Source organism: Rhodamnia argentea, chromosome 8 (assembly GCF_020921035.1).
Source record: "Rhodamnia argentea isolate NSW1041297 chromosome 8, ASM2092103v1, whole genome shotgun sequence".
NCBI lineage: Eukaryota > Viridiplantae > Streptophyta > Magnoliopsida > Myrtales > Myrtaceae > Rhodamnia > Rhodamnia argentea.
This window is the reverse complement of record NC_063157.1, coordinates 24,409,458-24,434,636: the sequence shown is the minus strand read 5'-3', so window position 1 is coordinate 24,434,636 and position 25,179 is coordinate 24,409,458. Positions and strand designations below refer to the sequence as shown.

At 39.6% G+C, this 25,179-nt stretch overlaps 2 protein-coding genes and 1 pseudogene across 2 annotated transcripts; all 3 read right to left on the bottom strand.

Annotated features, from left to right (window-relative positions):
- Positions 1 to 1,171: 1,171 nt before the first annotated feature.
- Positions 1,172 to 3,267, bottom strand: LOC115735387 (S-locus-specific glycoprotein S13-like). Its single transcript, XM_048284351.1, has 2 exons — positions 2,797 to 3,267; positions 1,172 to 1,258 (listed from the first exon to the last, which is right to left on the bottom strand). The coding sequence occupies exons 1-2, from the start codon at positions 3,265 to 3,267 to the stop codon at positions 1,172 to 1,174; spliced, it is 558 nt and encodes a 185-aa protein (XP_048140308.1).
- Positions 3,268 to 5,448: 2,181 nt separating this feature from the next.
- The window catches only part of LOC115735388, a 33,726-nt pseudogene continuing 13,995 nt past the window's right edge, over positions 5,449 to 25,179 (bottom strand).
- LOC115732932 (G-type lectin S-receptor-like serine/threonine-protein kinase SD1-1) lies at positions 13,848 to 23,186 on the bottom strand. Its single transcript, XM_048284239.1, has 8 exons — positions 22,826 to 23,186; positions 21,807 to 21,926; positions 21,615 to 21,739; positions 21,337 to 21,547; positions 20,959 to 21,196; positions 20,725 to 20,875; positions 20,353 to 20,557; positions 13,848 to 14,056 (listed from the first exon to the last, which is right to left on the bottom strand). Exons 1-8 carry the CDS (start codon positions 23,154 to 23,156, stop codon positions 13,953 to 13,955), a joined length of 1,485 nt encoding a protein of 494 aa, XP_048140196.1. The 5' UTR covers positions 23,157 to 23,186; the 3' UTR covers positions 13,848 to 13,952.

Sequence of the window (25,179 nt, the reverse complement as noted above, 5' to 3'; positions counted from 1 at the left end):
GTTTACCTTATTATGTTGTTGTAGCTTGGGAGAAGCTCGTAGATGCTTATCTCTCAAGGTGACCAAACTCAAGAGTCAACGGCTGCGCCAAAAAATAAATTGAGAAAGAACACAAGAGCTGGAAGTCGAAAACAGCCACTAAGAAAGAAGACACCAAGAGCTCCACCTCAACCAAATCCCGAGAAGCCAGTTCAATAACCTCATCCCGAACCCGAACTTCAACCCGAACCGGAAGCTCAACCCGAACCCGAACTTCAAGCCGAACCCGAAGTTGCTCCCGCATATGTTCGAAAGAGTATTAGGATTATGAACCAAGTGAAAAAGCCATCTAGCAAAGGAGCTAGGGGTGTTGTCAATATTGACCGAGTGGGAGGGAGTGGGGTCCATATGTTAGTTTACATGTCTGTTTGTTTTTTGGGAACCACGCTTATCAATATGTGATTTATTTTTATGCGCAGGACATGATTGTGTATTCAACTTATTTAAATACTAAGTTCAACAGTTGGGGCAATGTTGTTTAATTATGCTTCTCCAATTTTGTTGCTTGCTTTGATGGTTATGGTTGTTGTGTTGATTTTTGGTTGTGCATCTTGCATTGTGGACTGTTTGTTGGCTATGTTGCTGGTGCAACCGGCCTCTTGCACCAGCAAGTTGTTGGTCCAATTGTATCTGTGGGAGTAGGAACTTGCTGCCGTAGTGCAGGTGTAGATTCAATCGCACCTTGCTGCTGTAGCTGCGGTGTTTCTGTTCTCGCTGCAGCTGCAGCTATAGGGTTGCCGTTGCATCAACAATACCATGTTGCACGTTATGGTATTTTTGGAGGGTAATTGTGCACCTATTAGTGTGTCTGGTGTGCCTGGTGTTGCTGGGGTTGCACCAACAACTTGGAACTTAAGTGCATACTTTAACAAGAACATGGCACTTAAATGAACACTTTGTACGATAACTTGGCATTAAAGTGAGCTCTTTTACAAATAATTGGCACTTAACCGATTACCATTTTTTCCCGACTAGCACTTAAATGATCGCCATTTACAAATTATGGAACTTAAATAATAACGACGTGAACCAAGATACCGGTGCAGCCTCCATTTGTAGGAAAGCAAACAGCTTCCATCAAACTTACTTCAAACTAGAGGCAATCTCAACAAAAAAGAAAAAAATGTGGTCATCACAGAAGTGCTACTTCTTGCAAGTTTTTGACGCCAACTTCAGAAACTTGCAAGTAACAAACCGCCAACTTCAGCAACCCATCAAGCTGCAAAGTAGCAACCCATTTTGTAGCAAACCAAAGTAGCTCGGCAAAAAATTTGGCAAATAGAGAATGACAAGCTATAGGAATAAAAACTGAAAACTGACCCCATTATGAAGTACAACCTTCCATTTCCAATTCCAACAAAACACTATCCTCTTCATCCATACAAAACTCATCCATCACATGACAACTAGTATTCACATATACATTATCCAATACAAGTATATACCCAATTAATGTTCACCTACGTAAGACTCAAAAACTCTCTCTAGGCACACATGTTATGCTTAACCATTAAATAGGTCACACAACAAAATAGAAATACAATTAACGCTCGATGAAGCTTTCTTTGTCTTCGCATCGTTGATAATTCCTTCTTCAATTGATTGGCCACGGATGTTACAGCCTTCATATCGCCTTCCCTCGAATCGACATCGTCCAATTCGTCCACGAGTGTAGGTAGAGGTTCATGCCGTCTTTCAAGAAGCTTCAATATCACTTCTATGGCTCGACCGGAGAATTTTTGATCAACCCATTTGAAGTATTTGCACTTCCACCCCTCTTTATACCTGCCACATCCATGGAATCTTCTCCCCGGATTCAACCGAGTCCAAGATGTTCTTCTTGGACTCGGCAACCCACAATAACAGTAAAACCCACCATCTTCTTCAGTTGGTCGAAGCGAATTTGAACCGCTACTCAAGCTCCTTCCCTCCATTTCGAATTGGCTGTTTATTTTGGGGCAAAAAAGGGAGTCAATCTATCAGCCGAGTTAGGTTTTTCAATTTGGGAGTTCAATTGGGGATTTTAGGGTTTATGTTTGGACGAAGTGGCCTTAAACGAAGTCGTTTCATCTTTAGTTGCTGAGTCGGCCTCCGACGAGCCACGTGGCAACTCATTTTTGACGGAAAAGAGCCACGTAGACTTTCCGGTGAGCCACGTATGCTCCACATCAGACTTAGAACTAAAATGAACGATTTTCTCTACACTTAGCATTAAAGTGATCGTTTTGAAAGTTTTGGCACTAAAGTGAACGCCGTACACAAGTTTTGGCACTTGCGCTGTACTTTAGCCCTTCTCTAACCTTTCTCCTTTTTCTCCACGATCGTGTCTATAATTTCTCCGAATATGTGGTAGTATGATTGAAACACAAATGTCAAAAACATTCATAAGTCTTTTTTTTTTTGTCTTTTTTATTTTTTTGACTTTTTGGCTTTTTTTTTCTTCTAGTCAAAAACATTTTTAAGTTTTTTTTTTGTCTTCTTTTTGACTGGTCTTCTTGCTAGACCCAACTCAATCCATTCAGGAACTCCTTCAACTTTGCAAAGTTCACTGTCTTCCATATCTCTTCCCGTTATGCTATTCCGAAAAGTTTGATAAATTACATTGAAAATTGTAATAGTTCATAAATGAGTTTGTCCTTTTGGGATGCCCATTAAATTCAAAGAATCGATAGCAATCAACGGATCGTCCACACTTCTCCATGAAGTCAGATGACGTTCCAAACCGGTTCTAAAGGTCCATCCCAATGTCATACCGACCAAAAGCGTGTCCGATGGGTAATCAAAGCTCTGCCATGAGTAGTCACCTGCATCTGAACCGTTGCGTTCCCTAAGAACAAGGGTCCCAGAATCCAGGAGCCGTGCAACTGGGTTTCCGTGAACCTTGGTCGAATTCATCGACCAAACGACGCTCTTTGATCGGTTCAGAAGTACAAGTTCACCTTCGTTGCTTATTTCCAGAGTACAATTTGAATCGGTGAGCGGACTGTTCCTATTAGCAACCCCAGCAACCATTTCGGGACTCGCGACGAGCCATATCCCCAGGAAACCGTTCTTGGAGCTTTCGGGAGAGAAGAAACCGAGCTCAAACTTTCGGCCTAGGGAAACTAACGTCTCTCCCTCTCCGATAGATTGAGCCGAACTCGGGGTGTCACCTGCACTCGACAGGGGCAGCAGTGATAGAACGACGATGGAAGTGCAGAGGAAGCGTAAGACGGGAGGATGAGCCATTGCGGACCCTTCCGATGATCTACGAGATGAAGTAAATAACTAGATAAAGATTCAATCTTTTCGAATGGATTGAGATGGGTCTAGCAAAGAAGACCAGTCACGCAACTGTTCGTGGATTGGTCTCTAACCGTTCCATAGTCTTTACGTATCAAATGCAAATGACTCGGTTTTTATTGTTATAAATTCTGTCAATATCAACTCCCATTTCAGTCAATAAATAACAATTGCTAACCAATTATTTGGACTCAATGGGCATCCCAAAAGCATAAACTAATTTAAGAACCTTTATACTTTTCAACTCTTCTGTTCTCGTTTTATGTGCAATCAATGTTCCGAAAAACACATTTAAACTTTAATATGTTTAGTGATTATTTTAACCAATTGAAAATGTGAGAGACGGCATTCAAACGTTCTAACTTTTTCTTTTCTTTGAAAAAAAGATATTATATTAATCCACTCAATATTCTTCTTTCTTCAATTTAGAATTTAGAGGACACGTATTTGGGAAACGATGGCGATGTATGGCTTCGTGCATAACTTGATGAGAGTTTTCCACGTGCTTGGCGTATTGTTGGGAGTAGGTGAAGAAAGGGGAAAAGGAGAAATGGTAAAACAAGACAAACAATAAGGTAAAAAAAAAAAGACAAAATAAAAAATACTAGAAAATGTTTTTGACTAGGTAAAACGAGAAAAACAAAGTAAAAAAAAAAAAAAAGAGAGTCAAAAAAAGAAAAACTTCAAGATGATTTTAAAAATCATAATCCAATAATTATGGACGCCACCAAAGAGAAAAAGGAAAAAGGACACGAAAAGTGATGAAAGTCGACCGATCCTTCTCTTAGGCCATCTCTTTTGACTGAAGTTTTAGAATATATGAAGTTCGAAATGAAAAGGACCAACACCAGCTCACTTTGGTTGGACTTAGAACCTGTCATGCACTAAGAAAATCGGACCCATTTTGTCTCTCGAAAAATAAATAATTCGAAAAATATTTCTTAAAAATAATCACCTGCGTAAAGCTTATAGAACTGAACAAAAAGAAAAATATTTCCATCGTCTATGAAGATATTTAAACATAAGTTACTGTCGATAATGCAAAAAAGAATTCAGTCGACTAATTATTTCAAACGATACAAACATTTCATATTATTTATTTTCTATGAAACAAATGAAATGGCTATACTAATCGATTATTAGTCGATAATTTGGCAACCAAATATAAATAAGATTATCGTGTTACATGATTCAATTACATCCATCTCCTAGTGTAGGAATCGGCATGAAATTAATAATTGACTGTCACAAATTGCACAAAAATACATAAATTGATGCGATGTGCGCAACAACCTTGACTCGATCTTATTAAATTCACTTTCGCAATTTTTGCTCTGATAAAGTTTCACATTTATCTCGTAGAATACATCTCTTATATTAATCACGTCAAAGATGAGGGATGGACATTTTTTTCAACACCGTTAGTATTTACACAAATGCGATTTTCAATGCCGGTTGTTCCAATAAGATTCTGCCATGTCCTTTAATGGGTTAGATTTTTTACTCAAGCTTAGCATACCTTTCATTGTACCTCGCTAGATCTTCGCTAGGTTAGTTCTAACCAAATCCGACAAGGGCGACCCTCGCTTGCCCTTGCATGTGGTTGCTCGGCGATTGGCGGAGGAAGAAAGAAAAGAAAGAAAAGAAAAAGAACTATAAGATTAAAAGATTTGCACAATTCAAAAATTGTCTACGTTAGTGCCAGCCGGTTTACATAAGATGACTCACGTTGACTAAACCGTTGCATCAACGATTTTCAACCAATTACTAACTACACTTATTTTCATTTTAATATTGGAAAGAAGCTACAGCTAGTTGAGGTTACCTATAACAAAACACAATTGCAAGTTCACGTTATTTGGTTGATTAACTCCTAAAAGCTACCCGACCAATTACTAGCTACAGCTAAGGAAGCATAGGCATTGTTGGATGCGCTGCTGAAGGATAGTTCTTGGAGTAGCTTCCCGACGGCGACGCGGGGTAACTGGTGACCAGAGGTCTGAAATAATTGGCTATGTCGAAGGAAGTTGGAAGGTTTTCCATCCCCCTTCTCCAACAGTCTAGGAAAAGCCATTGCTAACAACATCGTATGCTTCTTCTGTCCTTTGTTGTACTCGAGAAAGTCAGTACACATTCTGCTTACACATCCTCGGTAGCATTTCTATCGACCTTCAGGCAATGTGATTGTAACAACATTCTTTGTGTTTGATTCTTCCTTAACTAAATATGCATCTGAGCTACCTGAACTTCTCTCGACGAAGAAACCTGGCTCTTTCGGCGGTGGCAAGGATGCTCCTTCATTCTCCAACATGAAGACAACGCTAGACATCATCGGCCTATCTTTAGGAAACTTTTGGGCGCACAGCAAGGCCACCTGAATACATCTCTCTACTTGAGATTCCACGAAAGAGGCGCATACAGATTCATTGATGAGTTCCATGGCCCTCCCTTCACCCCATAGCATCCACGCCTAAAAAATATAAACTCCTCATGATCAACCACTGCCAGTGCATCGAAAAAGAAAACGTGTCTAGGGAAACATAGAACGAAAGGGATGAGAGTTTAAGAGAAACGAAACATCCGATCTTGCCTAGCAAAAAAGGAAATTACAGGTTTTGATAATTCTCTACCACTTACGTGCCCAAGAAGGGTGTGATGATGATCAGGATGCTGGAATCCTTTATTCCTTTTGCCACTTACTGTCTCTAACAAAAGCACGCCGAAACTAAAAACATCTGACTTCACAGAGAATTTTCCATCGAAAGCATACTCTGGGGACATGTAACCGCTGCATCAAGCAAATCAGGCTTCAGTCTCTCCAAATACCGATGGATAGCACGTTGTTCGAATGAATCGAGATGAGAAACTTACTAAGTACCAACTATTCTTCTCGTTTCTGCCTCTGTGTCATCTCCTCGAAAGATCCTTGCCAGGCCGAAATCTGAAATCTTTGCATTCATATCGGCATCTAACAAGATGTTACTTGTTTTAAGGTCTCTGTGGATCACATGTAGTTTTGAATCCCGGTGGAGATAGAGAAGTCCTCGAGCGATTCCTAAAACAATGTCAAATCGCCTTTTCCATGCCAAAGAGGGGCTTCTGTCATGATCTGCACACGCTCAACCACATAAAAAACTAAGCAAGGTGCTAGAGTTTAGCTGTATTTTCTGGTGAAGAAATCAATGGACAGAAACAAAAGCATTAGGAATCGAGTGAAAAAGAACTCAGAAAGATCAAGTGTTTCTGACCGAAGACGAAATAATTCAAGCTTTTGTTGGGCATATACTCATAAATCAACATTCTCTCTTCTCCCTCAATGCAGCAGCCAACAAGTCCAACAAGATTCCGGTGCTGGAGCCTGGCGATTAAAAGTACTTCATTCATAAACTCATCAGGACCTTGTCCTGAATATTTGGACAGCCTTTTTACTGCTACTTCTTGTCCTGTCGAAAGAGTTCCCTGCATGTATTCTATTTAGTGTCGGCCTTTGTAGTTATTTGAACTGACTGATTTATAACTTGCTACCTTGTAAACCGAACCGAAGCCGCCTGCTCCTAGCTTGTTTGTTTGAGAGAAATGGTTGGTAGCAACAGCAACGGTAGCAAAATCATACAATGGCAAGTCAATGTCATCCATCCCACTTGGTAAGCCTACAATGATGTGAATTAGTTTCTCAAACCATACTATAAACTCCACAAGAAAAAAAGAAAAAAAGACAATCCGGAATCTGACCACATGAAGGAAGATAAAGGTATATAGCTTACATCGTCTTTTCATTCTTCTTTTCCAGATTATGCTCAAAGCTGTGCCCACAATAAGCAATCCCGAAATGGCTGAAGCCACTGTGATAGTCACCAGTTTCTTGGAAGGACTGTGGATTGAATCTAGCATACAGGTAGAAGTTAAGTAACTAATTTCAGAAACATAGTTCATCTGTGAGCTAATGAATCTATCTCCGTTAGAAGAAACTTGGAGCTGACAAATATATAGTAAGGGACAGAACAATAGTTCAGTCTGACATTGACAACAAAAGCATCCATGTAAGGAAAGATTGAGACAAAGAAGAAAAATGCATTTGCAACCAATTTGCCAATGCATATAACAATATTAGTAATTACCTAATTCAGAAGCAGGTAGTCGCAGGAAGAGATATTGGTCATCACCAACAAAGTTAATTTCCCTAATATCAATTAGATCGCCAAACCACATCAAGCAGCCTGCTCCATCCAAATTAGCATAAGCTATGCAAGAACAATTCTTTAGACACTTAGCCTTGCACTCCTCAAGGCTCACATTCTTGAATAGCTGGAAATCTACCAGGTCAGGCAGTTTCACCTGCGAAAGTTTCATAAAACCCTCGCCACGAGAACAATTCAACGGAACCTTCCTTATGCACCCGGCTGTCCGATTGAGCATGCTCCACTCTTCTTGTGACTTGGGCATAAAACCTTGTAAGCAGAGGCATCTTGAGCTGTCGTTAACTCGGCACACACCATTAGTGCCACAGTGTCCATATCTGTCACAAGGTTCGTAAGGGACCGTGTAAATTAGATCCCAGTTTGCGCTTCCACTCTTCAATAGAACACTCAGACCAGCCGGGCTTAATGTGATTCTTGCAGTGATATTGTCCTCGATGGTTTCCAATGCAAAATAGGCATCAGATCCGTTATACATAGAGAAGAATTTAACACCATTGGTTAACTGGTGGACAGAAGTAGAGAATCCAACCCCATTCCATGGCCCAGTTCGAAAAACTTTGCCGGAACCATTGCTTGCTATTTCGAGTTGAGTTAAACCATCAATTTTGTATCTGAATGTACAGTCTCCAGGGGAAGGGTCGTCCACACTTCTCCAGGAAGTCAGATGACGTTCCAGACCGGTTCTAAAGTTCGATCCCACTGTCATACCGACCAAAAGCGTGTCTGATGGGTAATCAAAGCTCTGCCATGAGTAGTCAGCTGCATCTGTACTGTGGCGTTCCCTAAGAACAAGGTTGCCAGAATCTAGGAGCTGTGCAACTGGGTTTCCGAGGACCTTGGTCGAATTGGTAGACCAAATGACGCTCTTTGATCGGTTCAGAAGAACAAGTTCACCTTCGTTGCTTATTTTCAGAGTACCATTTGAATCGGTGAGTGGACTGTTCCTGTTAGCAACCCAAACAACCGTTTCAGGACTCACTACGAACCAAATCCCCAGGAAAATGTTCTTCGAGCTTCTGGGAGAGAAGAAACCGAGCTCAAACTTTCGGCCCGGGGAAACTAACGTGTCTCCCTCTCCAATGGATTGAGCTGAACTCAGGGTGTTGGTTGCATTCGACAGGTGCAACAGTGATAGAAGGACGATGGAAGTGAAGAAGAAACAAAAGACAGGAGGATCAGCCATTACAGACCCTTCTGTTTGATCTACGAGATGGGTTAATTAACTAGATAAAGATTCAAACTTTCAGAATAGCATAACAGGAAGAGATATAGAAGACAGTCACCTTTATTTGGTGAAGAGCAAGTTCTAGGGGACTTCTAATTGGATTGAGCTGGGTCAAGCAAGAAGACTAGTCAAGCAAATGTTCATGGATCGGTCTCCAACCATATAAATTCTTTGAATATCATCTACCTTTTTTCCGTTGATGAATGATAATTGCTATCGATTCTTTGAATCTAATGGGCATCCCAAATGGACAAACTCATTTATGAACTATTACAATTTTGAATGTAATTTATCAAACTTTTCAGAATAGCATAACAGGAAGAGATATAGAAGACAGTCACCTTCGTTTGGTGAAGAGCAAGCAAAGTTGAACGAGTTCGTGAATGGATTGAGTTGGGTCTAGCAAAGAAGACCAGTCAAAAAGAAGACAAAAAAAAAAAATACTTTAAAATGTTTTTGACTACAAGAAAAAAAAAGCCAAAAAGTAAAAAAAAAAAAAAGTCGTATGAATGTTTTTGACCGCTGTGTTTCAATCATACTACCACATATTTAGAGAAATTATAGACACGGCCGTGGAGAAAAAGGAAAAAGGTCAGAGAAGTGATCGAAGTTAACCGAGTCTTGCACACCACCCTTCTCTTGGGTCATCTCTACCGACTGAGAAAATATTCAATGATTGCCAAGCGCTACATCAATTGCTGATGTGGCGCACATTAACCAATAATACGTTGCCACATGTCACTGAATTAGAATAAAGAAAAAAATAGTTTTTTCTCTCTTCTTCCTCTTTCACGCCGTTTCTGTTCTGGCCGACTGTCTTCCAATGGCCATTAGCACCGCCACAAGCTTCGTCTTGGCCGGCTCTTCAATGTCTGTCCATGGCCGCCAACACTGAGCGAGCCGTTGTCATTTGCGGCAAATCGCAAAACAAGCCTTTGTCTTGATCGGGTCCTTCAACCAAGTTTCTCTCTAGGCTTGGGTTCAACGGTCTTCCTAGCCACTCTTCAGATCTGAATGATTTGAATAATATATCCAGAAAATAATCGCACGCATGAAGCTTATTGAAATGAATAAAAAGACACATTTCCACAAAAAAAAAAACATAATCCAGTAATTATGGACACCACCAAAGAGAAAAAGGAAAAAGGACACTACAAGCAATGAAAGTGAGCCGATCCTTCTCTTAGGCCATCTCTTTTGACTGAAGTTTTAGAATATATGAAGTGAAAAGGAACAACACCCGCTCACTTTGGTTGGATTTAGGACCCATCATGCACTAAGAAAATCAGATTCCTTTTGCTTCGCGAAAAATAAATTATTCAAAAAATATTTCTTAAAAATAATCACCTGCGTAAAGCTTATAGAAATGAACAAAAATAAAAATATTTCCATCTTCTATGAATATGTTTAAACATAAGTTATTGTCGATAATGCAAAAAAAATAAAAATAAAAGCAATCGATTAATTATTTCAAACGATACAAGCATTTCAAATCATTTATTTTCTATGAAACAAACGAAACGGCTATAATTATCGATTATCGGGCGATAATCAGGCAGCCAAATATAAATAAGATTATCGTGTTACATGATTCAATTGCATCAATCTCCCCGTGTAGGAATTGGCATGAAATTAATAATTGATTGCCACAAATCGCACAAAAATACATAAATTGACGTGATGTGCGCAACAAACCTCACTCGATTTTATTAGATTCAATTTCGCAATTTTTGCTCTGATAAAATTTCACATTTATCATGTAGGATACGGCTCTTATACTAATCACGCCAACGACAAGGGATGGACATTTTTTTTTAACACCGTTAGTATTTACACAGGCGCGATTTTCAATGCTAGTTATTCTAATAAGATTCCGCCACGTCCTTTAATGGGTTAGACTTTTTACTCAGGCTAGACTTTTAACTCAGGCTTAGCATACCTTTTTTTTTTAACCTCGCTAGACTAAGCTAGGTCGATTCTAACCGGATCCGACAAAGGCGACCCTCACCCGCCCTTACCTATGGTTGCTCTGCAACCGGCGGAGAAAGAAAAGAAAAAAGAAAAAGAACTATAAGATTTAAAGATTTGCACAATTCAAAGGTAACACTAGTTAGGGCTAGGCTTCTCGTGATATCCGTGTTTTGCTGTTCGTCGAACTTTTAAGTAACGATGGAGTTCATCAGTGATTGATGATGGCGTTCTCGAGTTAAAAATCCATCTTTTCCCCTGTTTGGAAGCTCTGTGATTAGCGAGCGAGTTTACTGCTAAGCTCTTTGATTAGGGAGCGTGGTGTGAACGTGAGGAAGAGGGGTGTTATCGTCTTTTCGGGTTGTGGAGGGTTTTCGTTGGATGTTGATGTTGAGGACAGCTGCCGAGTTCCCCTTTTGAGAGTGCGGGGGAAAAAACAAAAACAAAAAAGGATGATGCTACGGTGCCGTTTCTCTCTTCCCTACCTGTTTTTCCTTTGGGTCTTCTTTTGGTTAAAGTGATCGTGACGGACCCGAGAGAGAGAGAGAGAGATTCGGTGGAAGGGGGAATATGTTGACCTGGCGGGCAGGGCAGGGCAGGGCTCTATAATTGGAAGTGTGCGTTTTTAACCTTGAAATTGGCTTAAAAACAACTTTTGAAATAGAAATATAATTTTGCGTAATTAATTTTTACTCCAAAAGCACTTCAGGAGCAGGAATTCATTTTTAGAAGTGTTATCATGCGCGCCCTAAGAGACTGTGATATTATCCGACAAAATCTTAGCCGACGATAAATAGGTCACATATGTACAAATTTAAAAAAAAATTTATGAGATAAAAGTGTCACAATAGTATAATTTGGATTTTTTATATCACGAGAGAAAGATATTTACGGTATACATCTCAGTAGGCATAGTTTGAAGTTTTCGTTAGCTTTTTTGTTTTTCAAGAATAAAGTTAGGATAAAGGTGGTATAGTTTCGGATTTTTTATGTTAGGAAAACACAATTAGAATTTATGTGTTATCGAGGATGTAGTGTGAAATTTTTGTTGGCTTTTTTTTCCTTTAAGAAAGAAATGTTTTTGTCAAGAGAAATATTTAGGATGTATTATCTTGGACATAATAGTGTGAAATTTTTATTTGCGTTATTCCGTTAAGAAGAAGCAGGAAAGGGCAGAGCTCGGGTCTAACGAGGATTCTTCCTCGCACCGCTCCATTGGTCTCCTACCTTCGCGGAGTCTTTACGCATCAAATCTAAATGACTCGGTTTTTGTTTTTTATTTATTTATGTATTTATAAATTGATGTCAATATCAACGACCTTTCTATCAATAAATAACAATTGCCACCAATTATTTGGACTCAATGGGCATCCCAAAAGCATAGACTAATTTAAGAACCTTCATAGTTTACAACATACTTTCTGTTCCGGTCTTATATGTAGTCATTGTTATGAAAAAACAGATTTAAATTTCAATACGTCTAGTAACCAATTGAAAATACGAGAGACAGCATTCAAACGTTCCAACTTTTTCTTTTATTTGAAAAAAAATATTATCTTAATCCACTCCTTAATATTCTTCTTTCTTTAATTTAGAATTTAGAGGGCATGTATAGCGATATCTTGCTTGGTGCATAACTTGATAAGAGTTTGGTGCATAACTTGATAAGAGTTTTCCACTTGCTAGCAGGTGAAGAAAGTGGAAAAGAAGAAATGGTAAAACAAAATAAACAAAAAGTCAAAAAGAAGACAAAAAAAAATACTTAAAAATGTTTTGCACTAGGTAAAACGAGAAAAACAAAGTCAAAAAGTCAAAAAATAAAAGGACACGAGAAGTGATGAAAGTCAACCGATCCTTCTCTTAGGCCATCTTTTTTGACTAAGAATATATGAAGTTCGAAATGAAAAGGAACAACACCGGCTGACTTTGGTTGGACTTAGAATCCATCGTCCACCAACCTTTTATTTCAGGAAAATATATAATTCAAAAAATATTTCTCAAAATTAATCGCCCGCATAAAGCTTATAGAAATGAACAAAAATAAAAACAATTCCATCGTCTATGAAGATGTTTAAACATATGTTATTGTCGATAATGCAAAAGAGAATTCAGTCGACTAATTATTTCAAACGTTACGAGCATTTCAAATCATTTATTTTCTGCTAAACAAACGAAACGACTATAATAATGGATTATGAGGTGATAATCCAACAGCCAAATATAAATAAGATTATCGTGTTATATGATTCAATTGCATCCATTTCCCCTTGTAGGAATCGGCATGAAATTAATAATTGACTGTCACAAATCGCACAAAAATTCATAAATCGATGCGATGTGCGCAACAACCTTGACTCGATCTTATTAGATTCACTTTCGCGATTTTTGCTCTGCTAAAGTTTCACATTTATCCCGCAGGATACGGCTCTTATATTGATCACGTCAACGACGAGGGATGGACATTTTTTTTAACACCGTTAGTATTTACACAGACGCGATTTTCAATGCCAATTGTTCCAGAAAGATTCTGCCACGGCCTTTAATGGGTTAGACTTTTTACTCAGGCTTAGCACACCTTTCATTTTACCTGGCTAGATCTTAGCTAGGTCGGTTCTAACCAGATCCGACAAGGGTGACCCTTGCTTGCCCTTGTATGTGGTTACTCAGTGATTCGCGGAGGAAGAAAGGAAAAAAAAGAAATTGAAAAAAGAACTATAAGATTTAAAGATTTGCATAATTAAAAAATTGTCTACGTTAGTGCCAGCCGATTTACATAGGATGGCTTGCGTTGACTAAACCGTTGCATCATCGATTTTCAACCAATTACTAACTACACTTATTTTCATTTTAATATTGGAATGAAGCTACAGCTAGTTGAGGTTACCTATAACAAAACACAATTACAAGTTCACGTTATTTGGTTGATTAACTCTCGAAAGCTACCCGACCAATTACTAGCTACAGCTAAGGAAGCGCAGGCATTGTTGGATGCGCTGCTGAAGGATAGCTCTTGGAGTAGCTTCCCGACGGCGCCGTGGGGTAACTGGTGACCAGAGGTCTGAAATAATTAGCCATGTCGAAGGAAGGTGGAAGGTTTTCCATCCCCCTTCTCCAGCAGTCTAGGAAAAGCCATTGCTAGAATTTGTCATTCAACCCTACAACATCGTATGCTTCTTCTGTCCTTTGTTGTACTCGAGAAAGTCAGTACACATTCTGCCGACACATCCTCGGTAGCATTTCTATCGACCTTCAGGCAATGTGATTGTAACAACATTCTTTGTGTTCGATTCTTCCTTAACTAAATATGCATCTGAGCTACCCGAACTTCTCTCGACGAAGAAACCTGGCTTAGGAAAATTATGGACACCACCAAAGAGAAAAAGGAAAAAGGACACTACAAGCAATGAAAGTGAGCCGATCCTTCTCTTAGGCCATCTCTTTTGACTGAAGTTTTAGAATAAATGAAGTGAAAAGGAACAACACCCGCTCACTTTGGTTGGATTTAGGACCCATCATGCACTAAGAAAATTAGACTCCTTTTGCTTCGCAAAAAATAAATTATTCAAAAAATATTTCTTAAAAATAATCACCTGCGTAAAGCTTATAGAAATGAACAAAAATAAAAATATTTCCATCTTCTATGAATATGTTTAAACATAAGTTACTGTCGATAATGCAAAAAAAGAAAAGAAAAAGCAGTCGATTAATTATTTCAAACGATACAAGCATTTCAAATCGTTTATTTTCTATGAAACAAACGAAACGGCTATAATTATCGATTATCGGGCGATAATCAGGCGGCCAAATATAAATAAGATTATCGTGTTACATGATTCAATTGCATCCCTCTCCCCGTGTAGGAATTGGCATGACATTAATAATTGATTGTCACAAATCGCACAAAAATACATAAATTGACGTGATGTGCACAACAACCCTCACTCGATTTTATTAGATTCAATTTCGCAATTTTTGCTATGATAAAATTTCACATTTATCCCGTAGGATACGGCTCTTATACTAATCACGCCAACGACAAGGGATGGACATTTTTTTTTTTTTAACACCGTTAGTATTTACACAGACGCGATTTTCAATGCTAGTCGTTCTAATAAGATTCCGCCACGTCCTTTAATGGGTTAGACTTTTTACTCGGGCTTAGCATACCTTTTTTTTTTTTACCTCGCTAGACTTAGCTAGGTCGGTTCTAACCAGATCCGACAAAGGTGACCCTCACCCGCCCTTACCTATGGTTGCTCTGCAACCGGCGGAGAAAGAAAAGAAAAAAGAAAAAGAACTATAAGATTTAAAGATTTGCACAATTCAAAGGTAACACTAGTTAGGGCTGGGCTTCTCGTGATATCCGTGTTTTGCTGTTCGTCGAACTTTTAAGTAACGATGGAGTTCGTCGCTGATTGATGATGGCGTTCTCGAGTTAAAATCCATCTTTTCCCCTGTTTGGAAGCTATGTGATTAGCGAGCGAGTTTACTACTAAGCTATTTGATTAGGGAGCGTGGTGTGAACGCGAGGAAGAGGGGTGTTATCGTCTTTTCGGGTTCTGGAGGGTTTTGTTGGATGTTGATGTTGATGTTGATGTTGAGGACAGCTGCTGAGTTGCCCTTTTTGAGAGTGGTGGTTTTGTGGGGAGGGGGGGAACAAAAATGGATGATGCTACGGTGTCGTTTCTCTCTTCCCTACCAGTTTTTCCTCCCCGAAATGACACGAGCTCGGGTCTAACAAGGATTCTTTCCCGCACTGCTCCATTGGTCTCCTACCTTCCCGGGTCTTTACACATCAAATCTAAATGACTCGGTTTTTGTTATTTATTTATTTATAAATTGGTGTCAATATCAACGACCTTTCTGTCAATAAATAACAATTGCTACCAATTATTTGGACTCAACGGGCATCCCAAAAGCATAGACTAATTCAAGAACCTTCTGTTCTCGTCTTACTTGCAATCAATAAACAACAATTGCTACCAATTATTTGGACTCAGCCTCCAATTTGGCTAATTATTCAATTGAATAGTATTTTCTTGCCCAAATTTAGATGGAAGCAACGACACCCGCTGACTTTGGTTGGACTTAGAACCCATCATGCACCAATAAAATCAGACTCCTTTTGATTCCGCGAAAAATAAATGATTCAAAAAATATTTCTTAAAAATAATCGCCTGCATAAAGCTTATAGAAACGAATAAAAAGAAAAACATTTTCATCACTTGTGAAGATGTTTAAACATAAGTTATTGTCGACAATGCAGAAAAAAATTTAGTCGACTAATTATTTCAAACGATACAAGTATTTCAAATCATTTTTTTATTTGCAAAACAAACTAAACGGCCATAATTATCAATTATTAGGCAATAATCTGGCGACCAAATATAAATAAGATTATCATGTTACATGACCCATTTGCATCTGTCTCCCCATATAGGAATCTCTATGGACACGTGGCATGAATTTAATAGTTGATTGTCGAAAATCGCACAAAAATACATAAATTGATGCAATGTGCGCGACAACCTTGACACGGCCTTATTAGATTCACTTTCGCAATTTTTGCTGCTACAAAATTTCAGATTTATCCCGTAGGATATGACTCTTATAGTAATCACGTCAAAGAAGAATGATGGACACTTTTTTTTTTAATACATTGTTAGTATTTACACAAACATGATTTTCAATGCCGCTTGTTCCAATAAGAATCTACCGAGTCATTTAATGGTTTAGACTTTTTATTCAGGCTTAGCATAACTTTCATTGTGCTAGGGACGAACCGTGTGTGTGTCGTGACCCTAACCTGTGAATTCTTTTTCTCTTTATTTTTGTTCATGGCATTGTTAGTCAATTTTTTGAGCTTGGGCCCAATAGTGATGGCCCACATGCTCAAAAGCTTGGCCATATAAAGATGGGTTCGGCCCACAACTTCTTCATTTACTATTTCGAATTGTCGGGCTTATGATCAAGCCCAACTCAAAAAATTCAAATTTCAATACCTAGTCCCGTTAATTCCAAAAAGAATATACCATAGAATATACAATTCTCATCAATGTAACTATAAATTGTCTATGCTTTCAAAGTATATAATAAGGGAACATCCATCCTCCTTTTGCTTCGTAAAAAACGAATGATTTGGATAATATTTTCTTAAAAATTATTCGCTAGTATCTCTTATGAAAAATGAACAAACGAAAAATATTTGTATTGTCTACAAAATTGTTTAGAAATAAATAGATCGCCAAACCACATCAAGCAGCCTGCTCCTCTAATATCCAAGTTAGCATAAGCCATGCAAGAACAATTCTTTAGACGCTCAACCTTGCACTCCTCAAGGCTCATATTCTTGAATTGCTGGAAATCTACCAAGTCAGGTAATTTCACTTGTGAAAGTTTTGTAAAACCCTCGCCACGAGTACAATTCAATGGAACTTTCCTTATGCACCCGCCTGTCGTATTGAGCATCTCCCACTCTTCTTGTGACTTGGGCATAAAACCCCGCAAGCGGAGGCATCTTGGGCTTTCGTTAATTTGTCACACGCCATTAACGCCACAACGTCCATAGCTGTCACAAGGGTCGAAAGGGGCTGAGTAAATAGGATCCCACTTTGCGCTTCCACTCTTCGATCGAAGACACCGTGCAACACCATCGGGGCTCGGTGTGGCTATGGCGATGAAATCGTCCCGGAAGGTTTCAAATGCAAAATAGGCATACGTTATGTTGTAAACAGCTAAGTTTTTCACAACGGAAGACGGTTCCTTGGAAACAAATCCGAATCCAATTCCATTCCAGGGCCCAGTTCAATAAACTTTGACAGAACCATTGCTAGCTATTTCAAGTTGAGGTAAACCATCGATTTGGTATCCGAATGTATAGTCTCTAGGGGAAGGATCGTCCACGCTTCTCTAGGAAGTCAGATGACGTTCCAAATCGGTTCTAAAGTTCCATCCCAATGTCATACCGACCAAAAGCATGTCCGATGGGTAATCAAAGCTCTGCCACGAGTAGTCACCTGTATCTGAACCGTTACGTTCCCTACGAACAAGATTACCAGAATCTAGGAGTCAGGCAACTGGGTTTTTGAGAACCTTGGTCAAATTCGTTGACCAAATGACCCTCTTTGACTGGTTCGGAAGAATAAATTTACCTTTGTTGAATCACCGAGCGGATCGTTCTCGTTAGCAACCCAAACAACCGTTTCAGGACTCACTATGAACCATATCCCCAGGAAACCATTCTTCGAGCTCCCGGGAGAGAAGAAACCGAGCTCAAACTTTCGGCTGCAGGAAACTAACGTCTCTCCCACTCTAATAGATTGAGCCCAACTCAAGGTGTCGGCCGCACTCGATACGGGCAGTAGTGATAGAACGACGATGGAAGTGCAGAGGAAGCAAAAGACAGGAGGATCAGCCATTGCAGACCCTTATGTTTGATCTACGAGATGAAGTAAATAACTAGATAAAGATTCAAACTTTTCGAATGGATTGAGATGGGTCTAGCAAAGAAGACCAGTCACGCCAATGTTCGGGCATCGGTCTCCAACCTTTCCGCAGTCTTTACGTATCAAATGTAAATGACTCGATTATTATTATTATAGATTCTGTCAATATCAACTCCCTTTTCTGTTAATAAATAATAATTGCTACTAATTATTTGGACTCAATGGGCATCCCAAAAGCATAAACTAATTTAAGAACCTTCATAGTTTACAACATACTTTCTGTTCCGGTCTTATATGTAGTCATTGTTATGAAAAAAACAGATTTAAATTTTAAAACGTCTAGTGATTATTTTAACCAATTGAAAATGCGAGAGACAACATTCAAACGTTCTAACTTTTTCTTTTATTTGGAAAAAAGATATTATCTTAACCCACTCCTCAATACCTTTCTTTCTTTAATTTAGAATTTAGAGGACACGTGTAGCGATATCTTGCTTGGTGCATAACTTGATAAGAGTTTTCCACTTGCTAGTAGGTGAAGAAAGGGGAAAAGAAGAAATGGTAAAACAAAATAAACAAAAAGTCAAAAAGAAGACAAAAATAAAAATACTTAAAAATGTTTTTGACTAGGTAAAACAAGAAAAACAAAGTCACAAAGTCAAAAAATAAAAGGACACGAGAAGTGATGAAAGTCAACCGATCCTTCTCTTAGGCCATATTTTTTGACTAAGAATATATGAAGTTCGAAATGAAAAGGAACAACACCCGCTGACTTTGGTTGGACTTAGAATCCATCGTCCACCAACCTTTTATTTCGGGAAAAATATATAATTCAAAAAATATTTCTTAAAATTAACCGCCCGCATAAAGCTTATAGAAATGAACAAAAATAAAAATATTTCCATCATCTATGAAGATGTTTAAACATATGTTATTGTCAATAATGCAAAAAAAGAATTCAGTCGACTAATTATTTCAAACGTTACGAGCATTTCAAATCATTTATTTTTTGCTAAACAAACGAAACAACTATAATAATGGATTATGAGGTGATAATCCGGCAGCCAAATATAAATAAGATTATCGTGTTATATGATTCAATTGCATCCATCTCCCCGTGTAGGAATCGGCATGAAATTGATAATTGACTGTCACAAATCGCACAAAACTTCATAAATTGATGTGATGTGCGCAACAACCTTGACTCGATCTTATTAGATTCACTTTCGCGATTTTTGTTCTGATAAAGTTTCGCATTTATCCCGTAGAATATGGCTCTTATATTAATCAAGTCAATGACGAGGGATGGACATTTTTTTTAACACCGTTAGTATTTACACAGACGCGATTTTCAATGCCAATTGTTCCAAAAAGATTCTGCCACATCCTTTAATGGGTTAGACTTTTTACTCAGGTTTAACATACCTTTCATTTTACCTAACTAGATCTTAGCTAGGTTGGTTCTAACCAGATCCGACAAGGGTGACCCTTGTCTGCCCTTGTATGTGGTTGCCCAGTGATTGGCAAAGGAAGAAAGGAAAAAAAAAAGAAAATGAAAAAAGAACTATAAGATTTAAAGATTTGCACAATTCAAAAATTGTCTACGTTAGTGCTAGCCGGTTTACATAGGATGACTCGCGTTGACTAAACCGTTGCATCCGCGATTTTCAACCAATTACTAACTACTCTTATTTTCATTTTAATATTGGAATGAAGCTACAGCTAGTTGAGGTTACCTATAACAAAACACACTTACAAGTTCACGTTATTTGGTTGATTAACTCCCGAAAGCTACCCGACCAATTGCTAGCTACAGCTTAGGAAGCACAGGCATTGTTGGATGCGCTGCCGAAGGATAGCTCTTGGAGTAGCTTCCCGACGGTGCCGTGGGGTAACTGGTGACCAGAGGTCTGAAATAATTAGCCATGTCGAAGGAAGGTGGAAGCTTTTCCATCCCTTTCTCCAACAGTCTGGGAAAAGCCATTGCTAGAATTTCTCATTCAACCCTACAACATCGTATGCTTCTTCTGTCCTTTGCTGTACTCGAGAAAGTCAGGACACATTCTGCCGACACATCCACGGTAGCATTTCTATCGACCTTCAGGCAATGTGATTGTAACAACATTCTCTGTGTTGGATTCTTCCTTAACTAAATATGCATCTGAGCTACCCGAACTTCTCTCGACGAAAAAACCTGGCTCTTTCGGTGGTGGCAAGGATGCTCCTTCATTCGCCAACATGAAGACAACGCTAGACATCATCGGTCTATCTTTAGGAAACTTTTGGGCGCACAGCAAGCCCACCTGAATACATCTCTCTGCTTGAGACTCCACGAAAGAGGCGCGTACAGATTCATCAATGAGTTCCGTGGCCCTCCCTTCACTCCACAGCATCCACGCCTAAAAATTATAAACTCCTCATGATCAACCACTGTCCGTGCATCGAAATAGAAAACGTGTCTAGAGGAACATAGAACGAACAGGATGAGGTTTTAAGAGAAACAGAACATCCGATCTTGTTTAGCAAAAAAGGAAATGGCGGGTTTTGATAATTCTCTACCACTTACGTGCCCAAGAAGGGTGTGATGATGCTTAGGATGCTGGAATCCTCTATTCCTTTTGCTACTTACTATCTCTAACAAAAGCACGCCGAAGCTAAAAACGTCTGACTTCACAGAGAATTTTCCATCGAAAGCATACTCTGGGGACATGTAACCACTGCATCAAGCGAATCAGGCTTCAGTCCCTCCAAATACCGATGGATAGCGTGCTGTTCAAATGAATCGAGATGAGAAACTTACTATGTACCAACTATTCTTCTTGTCTCTGCCTCTGTGCCATCTCCTCGAAAGACCCTTGCCAGGCCGAAATCTGAAATCTTTGGATTCATGTCAGCATCTAACAAGATGTTACTTGTTTTCAGGTCTCTGTGGATCACTTGTAGTTTTGAATCCTGGTGGAGGTAGAGAAGTCCTCGAGCGATTCCTAAAACAATATCAAATCGCCTTTTCCATGCCAAAGAGGAGCTTCTGTCATGATCTGCACACGCTCAACCCCATAAAAAACTAAGCAAGTTGTTAGAGTGTAGCTCTATTTTCTGGTGAAGGACTGAATGGACAGAAACAAAAGTATTAGGGAATCGAGCGAAAAGGAACTCAGAAAGATCAAGTTTTTCTGACCAAAGATGAAATAATCCAAGCTTTTGTTTGGCATATACTCATAAATCAACATTCTCTCTTCTCCCTCAACGCAGCAGCCAACAAGTCCAACAAGATTCCGGTGCTGAAGCCTGGCAATTAGAAGTACTTCATTCATAAACTCATCAAGACCTTGTCCCGAATATTTTGACAGCCTTTTTACCGCTACTTCTTGTCCCGTGGAAAGAGTTCCCTGCATGTATTCTACTTAGTGCGGGCCTCTCTGTAGTTATACGAACCGACTGATTATAACTCATTACCTTGTAGACCGAACCAAAGCCGCCTGCTCCTAGCTTGTTTGTTTGAGAGAAATGGTTGGTAGCAACGGCAACGGTAGCAATATCATACAATGGCAAGTCGATGTCATCCATCCCACTTGGCAAGCCTACAAGGGATGTAAATAGTTTCTCAAACCATACCATAATCTCCACAAGGAAAAAAAAATAGCTTACCTTGGCTTTTCATTCTTCTTTTCCAGATTATGCTCAATGCTGTGCCCACAATAAGTAATCCCGAAATGGCTGAAGCCACGGTGATAGTCACCAGTTTCTTGGATAGGCTGCGGAATGAATCTAGCATACAGGAAGAAGTTAATATTCATCCTTTGATAATTACTTCAATGTGAAGAGATACAAACAATTGAAGTTGGACACAGTGTCCGAATTAATGTACACAGACGCAGCTACTCAAGCGCCACGCTTTCAACACCTACTTGATGCTGACGATGAACCATAAGTTTTATTAGACAATAGAATTCAATATAAAAGGATGCAGAGGTCTTTTCAACTCCACATGAGAAACATAACTTTCTACTAAGAATTTGAAGTCAATCTCAAACTCGGCAGGAAATGACCCATCAGGATAACTCCTTAGTATCTCCAAGCGCTGGCACCAGCGATAAAATCCTGAAGTTTTCAGACATTCTTATTGTTTCTCTCCTCTTTCATCTGCAGTGTTCCTCCATCTTCAAGTTTTCAATCTATGCTCAAGAAACATTAATGCTTTTTAACACTTTTTATGTGCGCATGAGTGGCATGAGATAAATGCGTTTTCTCAATGAAGATGACTGCGGAAAAGGAACTAAACTTGCATGCGACGAGCATGTGTTCATTGCCTGGCCATTGTTTTCATCGGCTCTAAGCTCTGGGGTTACTAAGTCAAATTGTCTAAGTTCATGAGGTATTTTAGAATAAGGTCAAGCTTGGGGGAACTAATGATCAAGTCCATAGGGTATTTTGAAAGGAAAACAAGTCAGGGGTAAACGCGTTCTAGAAACAGAGTTCATCTGTAGGCTGATGAATCTATCTCCATTAGATAAACTTGGAGATTAGAAATAGATAGTAAGGGACAAAACAATGGTTCAGTCTGACATTTACAAAGGGCGCATCGATGTGATGAAAGATTGCAGCCAAGAAGAGAAAAGCCATTGCTAAACCAATTAGCCAATGCAGACGACAATACTGGTAATTACCTAATTCAGAAGCAGGTAGCCGCAGGAAGAGATATTGGTCATAACCAACAATGTCAAATTCCCTGATATCAATGAGATCGCCAAACCACATTAAGCAGCCTGCTCCTCTAATATCCGAATTAGCATAAGCCATGCAAGAACAATTCTTTAGACACTCAACCTTGCACTCCTCAAGGCTCATATTCTTGAATAGCTGGAAATCTACCAAGTCAGGTAATTTCACTTGCGAAAGTTTTGTAAAACCCTCACCACGAGTACAATTCAATGGAACTTTCCTTATGCACCCGCCTGTCATATTGATCATGTCCCACTCTTCTTGTGACTTGGGCATAAAACCCTGCAAGCACTGGCATCTTGGGCTTTGGTTAGGTCGGCACACGCCATTAGCGCCACATCGTCCATAGCTGTCACAAGGGTCGTAAGGTTCCAAGCCAGTCAGGTCCCATTTCGTGCTTCCACTCTTCAGTAGATGACCCTCTAAAACACCATCCGGGCGTAATATCAATCTGAGTGTGATATCATCCTTGAAGGTTTCAATGACAAAATAGGCATCTGTTCCGTTGTAAACAGAGAAGGATTGAATAGCGGAAGTTAAGTCGCTGGCAATACTGGCGAATCCAACACCATTCCATGGCTCAGTTCGATAAACTTTGCCGGAACCATTGCTGGCTATTTCGAGTTGAGGTAAACCATCAATTTTGTATCTGAATGTATAGTTTCCAGGGGAAGGATCATCCACACTTCTCCAGGAAGTTAGATGACATTCCAGACCGGTTCTAAAGTTCCATCCCACTCTCATACCGAACAAAAGCGTGTCTGATGGGTAATCAAAGCTCTGCCATGAGTAGTCAGCTGGATCTAAACTGTTACGTTCCATAAGAACAAGGTTACCAGAATCCTGGAGCTGTGCAACTGGTTTTCCGAGAACCTTGGTCGAATTCGTCGACCAAATGACGCTCTTTGATCGGTTCAGAAGAACAAGTTCACCTTCGTTGCTTAACTCCAGAGTGCCATTTGAATCAGTGAGCGGACTATTCCTGTTAGCAACCCAAACAATCGTTTCAGGACTCAACACGAACCATATCCCCAGGAAACAGTTCTTCGAGCTTCCGCGAGAGAAGAAACCAAGCTCAAACTTTCGGCCCGGGGAAACTAACATCTCTCCCTCTCTGATAGATTGAGCCGAACTCAGGGTGTCGGCTGCACTTGACAGTCGCAGCAGTGACAGAAGGACGATGGAAGTGCAGAAGAAGCCGAAGATAGGAGGATCCGCCATCGCGGACCCTTCTGTTTGATCTACGAGACGAAGTCAATAACTAGATAAAGATTCGAACTTTTTAGAATATCATAACAGGAAGAGAGACAGAAGACAGATACCTTTGTTTGGTGTAGAGCAAGTTCTGGGAGTTCCTGAATGGATTGAGTTGGGTCGAGCAAAGAAGACCAGTCAAAAGGAGGACAACAAAAAAAATACTTAAAAATGTTTTTGACTAGAAGAAAAACAAAGCCAAAAAGTCAAAAAGTAATAAAGACCGAAAAAAGACTTATGAATGTTTTTGACCGCTGGTGTTGTGTTTCAATCATACTACTATAAATTCGGAAACAGACACCACCGTGGAGACAGAGAAAAAAGTCAACCAACTCTTGCACACCGAGAAAATATTCAGAGATTGACAAGCGCCCTTGAACCAATTAAAGCTTGACACTTGGATATGACCTGGAATTAAAAATATATATAAAATAAAAATTTCTCTCTCTTCCTCCCCTCTCCTTCGCTGCAATTTTGCTACGGTTCACATCTGGCCGGAGTCTCACGGCCGCCAGCCCGTCCCGCTCCTCCCCCGCCGTTGCCTCCGGCGAAGTCGCCGGTGCCTTGATTAGGCTGACCTCCACCGGCGGAATCGCCGGCCATGGACTGCGCTCAAGCTCCTGCGTCTATCTTGTTCTTATGTTTGAGCTCCCCGTCCATGGCTTGCAACCATGGGCGATACCAGATCTGGACGGGCAACAACCACGAGCCGCCGTGACATGGAGGGGTGGCTCGGCCACGGAATGGACCGACCACGAGCCGAGGGCGGGCGACGACAGAGGAAGAGCAGGCCGGCGGGCGGCTGTGAGTATGAAGGCTTTTTCTCAAAATATGGTAAAATTTTTTACCAATTTAAAGGTTTTTGAAAAAACTTATTGATTTAGGGCATGTGCGCCTCTGTTACAGGAGCACAACCTTAATTTTTTTTTTTTGCTTTTTTTTTTTCCGTACATTTTATGTTTTTTTTACTTTTTTTTATATTTATAATAAGTTTATTTATAAAGTATATATTTATACAACTCGAATGATGACGACAACACGACAG

Excerpts from the sequence above, each read along its gene's own strand:
- LOC115732932 (XM_048284239.1), bottom strand. The coding sequence starts at position 23,156 with ATGCCCAAGTCACAAGAAGAGTGGGACATGATCAATATGACAGGCGGG. Across the intron at positions 21,548-21,614 it reads GCTTTGGTTCGGTCTACAAG|GGAACTCTTTCCACGGGACA; the intron begins GTAATGAGTTAT and ends GAATACATGCAG. Across the intron at positions 21,197-21,336 it reads CTTGGATTATTTCATCTTTG|ATCATGACAGAAGCTCCTCT; the intron begins GTCAGAAAAACT and ends GAGCGTGTGCAG.
- LOC115735387 (XM_048284351.1), bottom strand. The coding sequence starts at position 3,267 with ATGGCTCATCCTCCCGTCTTACGCTTCCTCTGCACTTCCATCGTCGTT. Across the intron at positions 1,259-2,796 it reads ACCCATCGGACACGCTTTTG|CTTGATGGGTTGCTGAAGTT; the intron begins GTCGGTATGACA and ends GCTACTTTGCAG.